Source organism: Oryctolagus cuniculus, chromosome 7 (assembly GCF_051225735.1).
Source record: "Oryctolagus cuniculus isolate XC-2025 breed Fujian yellow rabbit chromosome 7, ASM5122573v1, whole genome shotgun sequence".
Lineage (NCBI taxonomy): Eukaryota > Metazoa > Chordata > Mammalia > Lagomorpha > Leporidae > Oryctolagus > Oryctolagus cuniculus.
In genome coordinates, this window is record NC_142873.1 from 109,837,293 (window position 1) to 109,851,742 (window position 14,450).

Below are 14,450 nucleotides of genomic sequence, written 5' to 3' on the forward strand. Positions count from 1 at the left end.
GGAAGGAGGACCTTTCTCTGTTTTTCTCTCTCACTATCTGTAACTCTACCTGTCAAATAAATTTTAAATAAAATTTCTTTGAGGGAAAAGAAGGTGATAGAGGATTGCAACATGACAGGTGACAGAACAGAGGGATTGGGGTAAGGGAATGATTTTTCTACAAACTCTTTTTTTTTTTTTTTTTTTTTTGAGAGGCAGAGATAGGGACTCAAAGAGAGAAAGATAGAGACCAAGACAAAGAAAGGAAGAGCTCCCATCCTCTGGTTCATTCCTCAAATGTCCACATGGTTGCCTGCAATGGTCTGAACCAAAGCCAAGAATTCAATCCAGGTCTCCCATGTGGGTGACAGGGACTCCCACTAGAGCCATCACCTGTTGTCTCCCACATTCTGCATTGGCAGGAAGATGGAACTGGGAGCTGAGTCAGAACTCAAACCCAAGTACTCTGATGTGGAATGTGGACAACCCAACAGGCATCTTAACAGCTAAGCCAGATGCCACCTACCTCCATCTACTTTTAATTCTAAGAAAACACAGAGTCAGACAGGCAAGCAGGCTAGATCTTAAGAATCACCTTCTGGGACTGGTGTTGGGGCGTAGTGGGTAAAGCTGCTGCCTGTGATGCCAGCATCCCACATGGATGCCGGTTCATGTCCCAGCTGTTCTACTTCTGATCCAGATCCCGGCCAATGGCCTGGGAAAAACAGAGGAAGATGGCCTAAATGTTTGGGCCCCTACGACCCATGTGGGAGACCCAGATGAAGCTTCTGCCTTTGGCTGGCCCAGCCGTGGTTGTTGCAGCCATCTGGGAAGTAAACCAGAGAATGGAGTATCTCTCTCTGCGTGTCTCTTCCCCTCTTCTCTGAAACTCTTTCAAATCAATTAATCAATAAATCTTAAAAAAAAAAAAAAAGAATCACCTTTCAAAGCTGTATGACCCATGGGCATATTACAATCTATTAGGGGAAGACCCTAGTTTACTTAATCAAATCCAAATGCCTCCATCTTGGTTTCAAGATAACATAGATAATCTGGATTAGTTTTAACTATGCATTTACCTTCCTAATACTCCAAATAAAGTTTTCTGCTGCTACAAGGAAGTTACTTCATACTGATCTTCCCCATGTTTCTTTTTATACTATTTCTCCTACTTCTAAAGGCTGTCTCTATGTGCATAAATCCTAATCATCCTGAAATCCCCCACCACAGCCCCTTCTTCACCATCACAAATCCTTCCCCAAGTTTTAAGATTCAAACTAACAGCATCTACTAGAGATACAAATAGAAGAAACTACTACATACAGGAATAATACTATTTAAATTCAGTTAATTATTCTCTGATCACTTTTGAGAATATTAATTTTGTCTTTTCAACTAGCTCATAAATTCCTCAAAAGCAGAAACCATGTGTCATGTTTTAAGGTTGGCTTCTATTATGACTAAGAGATTTGGTTATATAACATTAACTCAAAATTCAGCCAAACCTTAAGTACTTACCACAAATTTATAGGAGGCATAAAAATAAGTCTCATCCACAGACTGAAAGAAATAAGCCAAAATCCTGTTTATGATTTTATAAAAATTTATAATTTCTGGAGAACTGAATATGACTGACTAAAAATTTATGCAGGGGTAGGCATCTAGCCTACAATTTTTTAAAAAGATTTATTTATTTGAAAGTCAAAGTTACACAGAGAGAGAAGGAGAGGCAAAGAGAGAAAGAGAGGTCTTCCATCTGCTGGTTCACTTCCCAAATGGTCATAACAGCTGGAGTTGGGGCAATCTAAAGCCAGGAGCCAGGAGCTTCTTCCATGGGTCTCCCATGTGGGTGCAGGGCCCAAGCACTTGGGCCATCTTTCACTGCTTTCCCAGGCCATAGCAGAGAGCTGCATCAGAAGTGGAGCAGCCAGGACTTGAACCAACATCCAGATGTGATGGTGGAGCTGCAGAGCAGTCCTACCTGCTACGCCACAGTGCTGGCCCAAATTTAAGACATCTACCTCCTACATCAGAGAGCCTAGGTTTGATACCTGGCTCTGGCTTCTGACTCCAGCTTCCTGTTGATGGACACCCAAGGGAGGTTATGATGATGGCTCAAGTAGGTAGATTCCTGCCACCTACCCACATGGGAGACCTGAACTGAATTACAGACTCCCAGCTTCAGTTCTGGTAAGTGGCCACTGTAGGCATTTGGAGAGTGAATCAGGGGTTGGGAGTTCTCTTTCTCTGCCTCTCAAATAAATTTTTAAAAAAAATTCATGCATGTACTCTCTTGACCTGTAATATCAATACAGGTTGAACATCCCTAATCCAAAAATTCAAAATCTGAAAGGCTCCAAAATCTGAAACTTTTTGATCACTGACTTGATACCTTAAGTGGAAAATCCACACCTGACCTCATGTAACAGTTGGAGTCAAAATGTAGGTGCACTAAAAATACTGAATAAAAGTACTGATGGGGCGGTGCTGCGGCGTAGTGGATTAAGTCTCTGCCTGCAGTACCAGCATCCCATGTGGGTGCTGGTTCTAGTCCCGGTTGCTCCGCTTCCAATCTAGCTCTCTGCTATGGCTTGGGAAAGTAGTAGAAGATGGCCCAGGAGCTTGGGCCCTTGTACCCACGTGGGAGACCCGGAAGAAACTCCTAGCTCCTGGCTTCAGATCGGCACAGCTCCGGCTGTGGCAGCCATTTGAGGAGTGAATGAGCGGAAGGAAGACCTTTCTCTCTGTCTCTCCCTCTCATTGTCTGTAACTCTACTTCTCAAATAAATAAATAAATCTTAAAAAAAAAAAAAAGTACTGGCCGGCGTTGCGGCTCAGTAGGCTAATCCTCTGCCTGTGGCACCAGCAACCCGGGTTCTAGTCCCAGTTGGGGCGCCGGATTCTGTCCCGGTTGCCCCTCTGTCAGTCCAGCTTTCTGCTGTGGCCTGGGAGTGCAGTGGAGGATGCAAGTCACTGGGCCCTGCACCCGCATGGGAGACCAGGAGAAACATCTGGCTCCTGGCTTCGGATCAGCGTCGTGCGCTGGCTGCAGCGCACTGGCCACAGCGGCCATTGGAGAGTGAGGAAGACCTTTCTGTCTCTCTCTCTCACTGTCCACTCTGCCTGTCCAAAAAAAAAAAAAACGTACTGACATAATATGTCAACAAAATTCATATGAAACATAAGTGAATTCTACATTTGGACTTGAGCCCCATCCCCAAGATATTTCATTATGTATAAGCAAAATACCCCCACATATGAAAAATATCCCAAATCTGAAATGTTTCTGGTCCCAAGAATTTTAGATAAGGGATATTCAACTTGTAGCAGAAAAGATGGCCAAACTAGAAATAATTACCTTGAAAAAAAGTATGTTTTCTACAGAATAAATTTAGCTAGATAAAATTATGATAATCTAAAGGATCTCTGTTAAAAGTTAATGTAAAAAGTTTTCTTCTTTGTTTATATCCTTAAATCATGATGTTTATTATTTAAAATTGCTATGTATATGTGAAGACTTTCACCAACAAATGAGACAAAATACCCAGCACCAGATTATTCTGTACTTCACTGATTTCTAAATATTTAATTTTTATAGTCTAAGAGGAACAACAATGATTTCAAGGCTTTAAAAATCAGATAAGAATTATCATGCCCAATTTAATTTGAAACCTGAGGAGAATGAATAATCACCTATTATAAGGATTATTAGTATAATGGGATATTTAATTACTGTATAATAACAGAGTAAAGGAGAAGACTAACATAATAGTGGGTTCACAGTAAAATAGGAAGAATTATCTTATAACTTATACCTTATTTTCAATAACAGAAGTTATCCAGCTGTCATGTTTGTAAGTATATATGATTATATTCTCATAGCCATCCATTGATTTGGCATTGCCGTTGGTAAGAACATATTTACAAATGGTCTTCTCAAGTTGCCCATTGCATGCCTCCATACAGACAGCTTTAATTCTTGGCTTGCACTTTTCTGCATGAATATTGATGACAAATGGACAAGCCTGAAAGGGAAGAGAAAGCGAACCTTGGTTTAGCCTTGTGGTAGAACTGAAAATTATTTATTTGGTTAAATATTTATTTATTTAATTATTTGAAAGGCAGAGTTACAGATAGAGAGGGAAAGGCAAAGAGAGACAGAGAGAGATCTTCCATCTGCTGGTTCACTCTCCAAATGGCCTCAAAGGCCAGGATTGAGCCAGGCCAGCAGCCAGGAGCCAGGAACTCCATCTGGATCTCCCACGTGGGTGGCAGAGGCCCAAGCATCTGGGCCATATTCTGCTGTTTTTCCAGGATCATTAGCAGGGAGCTCAATTGGAAGTGGAGCAGCTGGTCTTCAAACTGGCACTCATATGGTATGCCAGTGTCACAGGTGGTGGCTGCGACTAGGCCACAGTACTGGCCCCCAAAATAAATTATTATTAATATGTTTATTTTGGGGCTGGTACTGTAGTGCAGTGGGTTAACACCCTGGCCTGAAGCACCGGCATCCCATATGGGTGCCGGTTTGAGTCCCAGCTGCACCACTTCCGACCTAGTCTCTGCTATGGCCTGGGATAGCAGTAGAAGATGGCTCAAGTCCTTGGGCCCCTGCAGCCACATGGGAGACCAGGAAGAAGATCCTGGCTCCTGGCTTCGGATTGGCGCAGCTCCAGCCATTGTGGCCATCTGGGGAGTGAATCAGCGGGTGGAAGACCTCTCTCTCTCTCTGCCTCTCCTATCTCTGTGTAACTCTGACTATCAAGGAAAATAAATGTAAAATCTTTATAAAAAAAAACTGATATGTTTATTTTGTGCTTGAAGAAAATATACCATACCTTCTGACTTGTCTCTCTGATATACTTTTAGAGGAAAACATTAGCATTATGATTAAGAAATTTAAAAGCACAAAACTTTTTTTGGTAACATATTAACTGATAATGTTTATAGAAAATTATAACCTCTAGCAAATCAGAAATATCTCCTTTAGGCCATAATACCATCTCTCCATTTGGTTCAATGCTAACTAGTATCATGTTATTTAACTTTTTTTATAACTTTAAGCTTACAGAAAGAATTAATCAAAGGGTTCTATAGAAATTATGTTTGGGCCAGCGCTGTGGCATAGTATATTAAGCCTCCGCCTATGGTGCTGACATCTCATATGGGTGCCAGCTGGTGTCCTGGCTGCTCTTCTTCCTACCCAGCTCTCTGCTTATGTCCTGGGAAAGCAGTGGAAGATGGTCCAAGTGAGAAACCTGGAAGAAGCTCTTGGTTCCCAGCTTCAGATTGGCCCAGCTTCAGCTATTGCGGCCACTTGGGGAGTGAACCTCTCTCTGTAACTCTGCCTCTCAAATAAATAAATAAAAGTATTTTAAAAATTGAATTATTATATTTACAATTGAAACAATAAATAATATAGAATTGGATGTTGAGATAAGGCTGGTTATCTGAAAGACCAAGTGATTAGAGGCTGCAACTCCCAGCTTATTCACTGACTTCCAGGTAGAGGGAAGGGTCTGGAAAACACAGTCTATAAAAACTTTCAACCCTGAGATCAGACGAGCGGGACTGCTGGACCCGTGGAGGTTCTGAGAGGCTGGTGGGTTCACAGAGGGCATGGAAACTCTTGGGCCTCCCATGCCTCCAGCCTAACCCATGCATTTCTTTACCTGGCTGACCATCAATATCCTGTGTGATATATTGGCTAACACAAGTAAAGCATTTCCCTGGGTTCTGTGAGCCATCCCGGCAAATTATCAAGCCAGAGGATGTGAGGTATGAGAACTTCTTCATCTTTTTTTAGGATTTATTTTATTTGTTTGAGAGGCAGAGTTAGAGATAGAGAGGGAGAGAGATCTTCCATCCACTGGGAGTCTACTCCCAAATGGATGCAATGGCCAATGCTGGGCCAGTCTGAAGCTAGGGCCAGGAGTTTCTCCCACATGGGCCCAAGCACTTGGGCTGTCCTCTGCTGCTTTCCTAGGCACATTAGCAGGGAGCTGGATCAGAGGTAGAGCAGCCAGGACTCCAATAGGTACCCAAATGGGATGCCAGCACTGCAGGCAGCAGCTTTACCTGCTACATCACAGTGCCAGACCCATGGTTTGGGAATTTCTGTCTACAGCTGGTCAGAAACAGAGGGATATGCATGTTGGTGTTTCATGTGAGGGAGATTTTGTGGGACTGAGCCCTTAACATGTGGGATCTGAGGCTCTCTCTAGGTAGATTATGTCAGAATTGTACTGAATTACAGTGGTCCCCCGTTATCCAAGAGAGACACGTTCCTGGACCTCCAATGGATGTCTGAAAGCCCCATATACCAAACCCTGTAAGTACTGTTGTATCTACACATAGATGCCTAAGATTCAATTTAAAAATTAGGCACAGTGAAAGACTAACACCTAATAATAAGGTACACACTAATAATAAAGTAGAAGTGATTTAGAAAAAAATTAGATGTTGATAATAAGTTCACAATTCAAACAATCTAAAAACACCTTAGCTGAGGAAGATAAAGAAGATGAGAAGGAGGTGGAAGATGAAGAAGATGAAGATGATGATGAATATGTTGGTTCTAGTGTAGGGTTTTTTTATTGTCTATAAAGTATTTAATCCCCTGGACACAACTCACTCTTTTTAAAGCAAAAACTGGAAATTTAAGGCTATGTGAGATCTGTTTTAAACTGTACAATGTCTTTTTTTTTTGTCACTGTGTTTTTAGATAGCCCTTTCCTGGTGTGGTGGTATTTTCAATAGTCACTAACCCTGCTCTGGTACAGTATGCGGTTGTAGATTTGCATGGAAATTTAAAGCATGTTCTTGGTGTACAGCACAATTTAATTATATATGGGGATGGGAGTTTTTTCATCTTCAGTTGCCTCTGATGTAACTTACACGAAATGTTTTCTGTTAATTGAAAGCACTCTGTAATTGCAAAAAAAAATTTCAGCTGTTTCATTGACATTCTGAATGCTTTTAAGTGAATAGATTCTTTAAAATTAGTATTGTCTTTTTCATAGGTATGAAATTTTTCTTCTTCAGGGGAATTTAGTCTTGTTTTTGTCCCTTTTGGGTAACATGAATTATGACAGTGTTTATCTTTCCATGTAGTTAATAAAAAGCTTTTGTCTACATATCCTACATCATCATGATGGGGGTAATAAATGTTAAATTGAGGCCATTTTTATCCATTAAAAACAATCTAATATCCAAGGATATCTCTGCATTTGGATCTGAACTTTTCCAATGTGTACTTTTAGTCTTTACAACCTACAATGTATTGCACACAGTAGTATTTGACTCTTTATCCAACACAGTCTCCTGTTTTACTGTGTTCTAATTGCACTGAACTTTCAGATCCCAGGTCAAAGGACGCTCTTTCCTATGTGAGGCCTCTCTACTTGTAATGTTCTCTCCACTTCTAAGATTCCCCTCATATCTTTTCATCTACTCAGTGCCTCTTACAGATTTATCATATAGTAGGTATTCAGTAAGTACTTGTTGAATAAATGAATATATTCACAGGCAGTGATGGTAAAACTTTGGCGAAATAAAATCTGAAGTTGATTTAGAGAAGCATCAGCAGAGATTTCTGTTTTGGGGCTGGTGCTATGATGCAGCAGGTTAAGTGTGCCTGCAATGCCAGCATGTCATATGAGAATCCATTAGAGTTCTGGCTGCTCCACTTCTGACCCAGCTCCCTGCTAATGCACCTAGGAAAGCAGCAGATGGGATTCCTGGCTCCTGCCTTTGGCCAGGCACAGATCCGGCCATTTGTGGAGTGAATCAGCAGATAGATCTCATTCACTATCTCTCTCTCCTCCTCTCTCTGTAACTTTGCCTTTCAAATATATAAATTAATCTTTAAAAAAATTCTCACAAACTTTGGAAAAAAACTGATTATTCTTTGTATTTAGAACCATCGGATCTGGTTCTAAATCTGTTCAACCAGTCAGGAACAATCCCACCTAAATGAACTATCAATGCTCCTCACCTTTGAAAGACAGGCAATCAAGGACAAAATCACATTAATAAATATACCAATCAAGTGCCAACCAATCAACAGTATTCCCTGAGTAACCATGCTTTTTCAAATGTTGTCAACTCATTTATGCTTTTTTTTTTTTTTTTTTTTTTGACAGGCAGAGTGGACAGTGAGAGAGAGAGACAGAGAGAGAAAGGTCTTCCTTTTGCCGTTGGTTCACCCTCCAATGGCCGCCGCTGCAGCCAGCGCACCACGCTGATCCGATGGCAGGAGCCAGGATCCAGGTGCTTTTCCTGGTCTCCCATGGGGTGCAGGGCCCAAGCACCTGGGCCATCCTCCACTGCACTCCCTGGCCATAGCAGAGAGCTGGCCTGGAAGAGGGGCAACCGGGACAGAATCCGGCGCCCCGACCGGGACTAGAACCCGGTGTGCCGGCGCCGCAAGGTGGAGGATTAGCTCATTTATGCTTTTAAAAGCTAGACAATTACTGAACTCTGTCTTTCCTAAATCTTATATCAATGGGTATTCTACCTTATACAGAGACTATATCTGAGCATATTACCTACTCAATATATAAATAAAATTTAAATTAAAAAATTACCTCAGAATTCTGCCTTATGACTTCAAAGGTAAATGACATCAGCAAATACTATAAAAAGTCTTAAATAGGGGCTGGCGCTGTGGCGCAGTGGGTTAAAGTGTGGCCTGAAGTGCTGGCATCCCATATGGATGCTGGTTCAAGTCCCGGCTGCTCCATTTCCTATCCAGTTCTCTGCTATGGCCTGGGAAAGCAGTAGAAGATGGCTCAAGTCCTTGGGCCCCTGCACCCATGTGGGAGACCCAGAAGAAGCTCCTGGCTCCAGGCTTCGGATTAGCTCAGTTTTGGCTATTAGGTCATCTGGGCAGTGGGCCAGCAGATGGAAGACCTCTCTCTCTCTCTCTCTCTCTCTCTGGCTCTACCTCTCTCTGTAACTCTTTCAAATAAATAAAATAAAACTTTAAAAAAAAGTCTTACATAGCTCTTAACTAATTTCTTTATTAAGTGAAGCATGTATAGCAGAATCAGTACTGTTCATTAGTTAAAAGCTGATTTTATAGCATGGTTAGAATGTGGAGTTCACTCAATGTTAGGTTAAAGTAGGATAGAAAGAGTTATTATAACTATTCACCTCCTATTAATACAAATAGCAAAAATAAAAATAGAAACAACTTCTCAGAAAACAGGTTTATGAGGGTTGCTGAATGTCAAAACCAGAAATTAAACCAGGCTATCAATGAATCTTAAACTTAAAAAACTTATTGATGACAGAACTGCCCTCTTAAATTGATTTTTATATGGAAAAGGACAGTATTTTTAAGGATAGTATATTCTGGGGCCAGCACTGTGGCGTAGCAGGTAAAGCCACCGCCTGTAGTGCCAGCATCCCATATGGGCACTGGTTTGAGTCCCAGGTGCTCCACTTCCAATCCAGCTCTCTGCTATGGCCTGGGAAAGCAGTGGAAGATGGCTGAAGTTCTTGAGCCCCTGCACCCACATGGGAAACCTAGAAGAAGCTCCAGGCTCCTGGCTTCAGATCGCCCAGCTCCAGCTGTTGTGGCCATTTGGGGAATGAACCAGTGGAACAAAGAGCCCTCTCTCTCTCTCTTTCCTCTCTCTCTCTCTGTAATTCTGCCTTTCAAAGAAATAAATAAATCTTAAAAAAAAAGTATATTCTTAAAATACTCATATATTGTTATCTAACATACAGCTTGAAAACAAAACTTAAATTTTATGTATTTCTTAAACAATTTAAAAATTTTTAACTGACATAAACACTGTACCTATTTATTGAGTATCATGTGCTGTTATAATACACAGGCACACTGTGTAAACATATCTACCTCCTGAAACACTGAATTCTGTCATTTAAATATGAAGCACAAATATGGAATTGAAGAATAAAGTCTAATTTTTATTATCTCTAGCTTATCACAAGTCATTTGACTTCTGTACCTATCATGTAAATAAATAATCATTAATAGCTAAGAGCATACACAGTGCTTTGTATGAGCTAGCCACTGTCCAAGTGTTTTACAAATATTAACAAATATACCACTTATAAAAAGATCAGAATTCCAAATTCTCATATGGATACATTCTCCTCATTCTAAGAGAAATGTTCTTTTAGGACAGAGTTTCCCATTTAAGTGAGCCTTTAGTAACTCAAACAGCTATCTCCACTTAAAGAGTATAGTTTTCAAAATCATCAGTTTTTGCCTGAATATAATATGCACACATTCTTTTGTCTCTGAATAACTGAGATGTTGACAGTAACTGTGAAGTGAGAATAGTAACTTGCATAAACTGACAGAAATATGCTGTTCCACTCAGTACTCATTAATATACTACTGAAATTGAAGAATTTGAGAGCCTAATTCAAAAAATCACGTATCAGGAAAATGTTAAGGGGGTAAAATACCATGTACACTACACCCACTGGAAACAAGGAAGCCACACCTCTGTCAGCTCCAGAGCTTTATTGTAGCCCATCGAGTGCAGAATCACCCAAAGGTCACGAGGATCTCCGCCTTGATCGCTGGCTTCCATCATATTCAATTCCATAAATCCTTGTCTTGTTAATTCATTCTTCTTCGTATCAAAATTCTCTGTTAACCAAAAGTTTCTTACATAATTAAACATTTATATGGTTAATAAAATGTCTATGTATTATAATTTATAAGTGCTTATTTTAAAGGTGGCTTTATGAATCTGTAAGCAGAATAAAAGTAAATTAAGAATCGCTCCAAACATGCTTGTGAGCTACACTTCTAATTCCTGACAAGTTAGCATAGCTACTGTCACAGTACACATTTAGTTTCTCAACAAATTCTGAACTTATCAATAATATAAACATCCTAAATTAGAGGAAAGTGTAATTTATTTATTTATTTATTTTTTGACAGGCAGAGTGGACAGTGAGAGAGAGAGACAGACAGAAAGGTCTTCCTTTGCTGTTGGTTCACCCTCCAATGGCTGCCGCAACCGGTGCGCTGCGGCTAGCGCACCGCGCTGATCCGATGGCAGGAGCCAGGAGCCAGGTGCTTTTCCTGGTCTCCCATGGGGTGCAGGGCCCAAGCACCTGAGCCATCCTCCACTGTACTCCCTGGCCACAGCAGAGAACTGGCCTGGAAGAGGGGCAACCGGGACAGAATCCGGCGCCCCGACCGGGACTAGAACCCGGTGTGCCGGCGCCGCTAGGCGGAGGATTAGCCTAGTGAGCCGCGGCGCCGGCCCGGAAAGTGTAATTTTTTCTGAGTAAATTCTAGCTTACCTGCTCAATTAAGTATATAATTATATACATTTCAAAAATTAAAATGATTCATGTATATTTGCCACTTAAAACAAGTAGAACCTGTATAAATTAGATATAATAACTTAAAACTACTGGATTTTGAAAAAGGTGGATGTGGATAGGGTTATATTTGAGACTACTATCTGCCTAATTCCTCTGTTCCCTGGTCCTTAAAAGACTGTTAGACTTTGGGAATACCCCAGAGTTCAAGAGTCAATCACATTTACACAGGTAATTCTAATTATACCCATTTACCATTGGTTGTGAGGAACAACATTAAATTCACCTAGAAGTATTTAGAAATATGCAATCCCTGGATTTATCTATAACCTAGATAATAAACATCCACTTACAATAGATGCTTAAACTTTGTTAACTGTCCTACAAGAAGTGTTTTATTTTTCAACTTCTGTCTGTAATGTACCCAAGGGAAAGAGATTTTCTTACTTGAGATACTGCTTCTTTTTGTATGCGATATTCTGAAAGAGAAATACCTGTCCAAAATTTGTCAGCTGATTAATACATTAAAATGTTTAGGGTTGAAAGTGATTCATAACTTTTGCAAGGAAAAAGAAAAACAAAAAACAAATGCAGATTAAATTATATCACAGCAAGAAATGGTAGCTACCTAAATGGAAGCTGGAATCACTAGTATTAAAGCTAGATGAAAAAAAATAATATTTGATATACAATACAAAGAAATCATTACTTTAGAAAATTGTGTCTAGGTTCTGTGTTACAGACTGTCAATAACCAGTTTACTTTTAAACTTAAAATTCTAGAGCCTCATTAATTTTTTTTTCACAGAGTTAGAGAGAGAGAGAGAGAGAGAGAGAGAGAAAGGTCTTCCTTCCATTAATTCACCTCCCAAATGGCTGCTACAGTCGGCGCGCTGCACTGATCCAAAACCAGGAGCCAGGTGCCTCTTCCTGGTCTCCCATGCGGGTGCAGGGCCCAAGCACTTGGGCCATCCTCCACTGCCTTCCTGGGCCACAGCAGATAGCTGGACTGGAAGAGGAGCAACTGGGACAGAATCCGGGGCCCCATCTGGGACTAGAACCTGGTGTGCCAGTGCCACAGGTGGAGGATTAGCCTAGTGAGCCGCAGCGCCGGCCGATCCTCATTAATTTTTAAAAAGCTTATTAACACCTGAGTTCAAGACTTAATACAAACCTACCATAATCAAGACAGTGTGGTGATGGTGAAAGCACTGACAGTTAATGGAACAGAATACAGAGCCCACAAAACAGACCCACACAAATATATTCAAGACATTTAACAAAGGAGCAAAGACAGTTCACGGGAGAAATGATACTCTGAAATAATTCCACATGCAAAATGGACAAATCTAGACACAGACTACTCTTTCAACAAAATTAACTCAAAATGGGTCACAGACTCAAACGTAAAACACTAAACTAAAAAATCTAGAGATAATTTAAGAGAAAATCTAAGCAAACTTGGCTTTGTGATGAGTTTTTAGATATAACACTAAAAGTATACAAACCAAAAGTATGATCTATAAGACAAAAAAATTGATAAGTAGAACTTCATTAAAATTAAAAACTACTGTGAGGAACATTAAGAGAATGAAAATTACAAGCCGCATGCTTGAAAAAAATACTTGCAAACTATAATATGAAAAAAAGATTTGCATTCAAAATATAAAACAAACTGTTGAAGCTCAAGAAAACAAACATCCCAATTAAAAACTGGCAAAATGTCTGAACAGTCATCTCACAAAAGAAGAAATACAGAAGATGGCAAATAAGCATACGAAAAGATGCTCAACATTGTGTGTCATTAGGGAGCTGCAAATTAAGACCGCAATGAGAGATATTACACCTATTTGGAAGGCTAAAATCCAAAAAATTTACAATACCAAATGCTACTAAAAGTGTAATGCAATAGAAATTTTAATTCATTGATGTGGGAATTCAAAATGGTATAGCCACTTCAGAAGATAGTTTGCCAGTTCTTTCAAAGCTAAATGAGTTTCACCACAAAATTGAGTTGTTTAAATGAATTGAGTTAAAACTTAAATGCATACACTGTGTGAATCCAGCTTTAGGATATAAGTAAAATTATAGACATCACAGGTCGCTGAATGTTAGAGGGAAGGAAAAGACAAATGAATAACCGAAACACAGAGGCTTTTTAGGGCAATGGAGCTATTCTGTATGGCACTGTAATGGTAGATACATAATATTACATAATTGTCAAAACCCATAGAACTGTACAAGACTGAATTTTTTTTTAAATTTTTATTTTGTTTATTTGCAGAGCCAAAGAGAGATGGAGAGACACAGAGGTCTTATCTCCTGGTTTGTTCTCCAAATGCCTGCAATGGCCAGGGTTGGGCCAGGCAGGCTAAAGCCAGGAACCAGGAGCTTCTTCCAAGTATCCCACATGGGTGCAGGGGCCCAAGCACTTGGGCAGTCCTCTGCTATTTTCCCAGGCACATTAGAAGGGAGATGGATCAGAAGTAGAGCAGCTGGGACTCAAATGAGCACCAATAAAGGATGCCAGCATTGCAGGTGGTGACTTTACCTGCTACACCACAATGTCAGCCCCAAGATTGAATGCTAATAGTGAATCCTAAAATAAACTATGTACTTTAGCTAATAATGTATCAATATTTAGTTCACCAATTGTACCAATGTGCCATACTGATGTAACATGTTAATAATTGGCAGGAAAGAGAAGGATAGGTATATGGGTGATCTCTGTGTTTTCTATTCAATTTTTTCCTGTAAACTTAATATTGGTCTACAGAATTAAGTTTTTAAAATAGAATCTTACTTACCAACAATTTACCATAAGAAAATCCTAATTATGATTAACTTTTAAGGAATGTGTTCTGGTCCTAACACATATAAAATTAAAAGATCCTGTTGGGGGGCCCTTGCTGTGGCATAGCAGGTAAAGCCACTGCCTCCAGTACCGGCATCCCATATGGGCACCTGATTGAGTCTTGGTTGCTCCACTTCTGATCCAGCTCTCTGCTATAGTCTGGGAAAGTGGCAGTAGAAGATGGCCCATGTCCCTGGGCCCCTGGGCCTGCTTGGGAGACCAGGAAGAAGCTCCTGGCTCCTGGCTTTGGATTGGCGCAGCTCTGGCAGTTGTGGCCACTGGGGAGTGACCAATGGATG

At 40.4% G+C, this 14,450-nt stretch overlaps 1 protein-coding gene across 17 annotated transcripts in view; it reads right to left on the reverse strand.

The window, feature by feature from the left end:
* EFCAB7 (EF-hand calcium binding domain 7) overlaps positions 1 to 14,450 on the reverse strand; it is a 53,291-nt gene that overhangs the window by 4,760 nt on the left and 34,081 nt on the right. For 11 of the 17 annotated variants that reach the window (XM_008265127.5, XM_089300529.1, XM_089300525.1 and 8 more), the window contains 2 exons: positions 10,464 to 10,612; positions 3,795 to 4,004 (listed from right to left, as the gene is read on the reverse strand). In XM_008265127.5, the coding sequence (XP_008263349.4) occupies positions 3,795 to 4,004; positions 10,464 to 10,612 (359 nt within the window). The remainder of the gene's footprint in view (positions 1 to 3,794; positions 4,005 to 10,463; positions 10,613 to 14,450) is intronic. The other 6 variants (XM_070078358.2, XM_070078356.2, XM_089300530.1 and 3 more) reach the window with 1 other exon arrangement.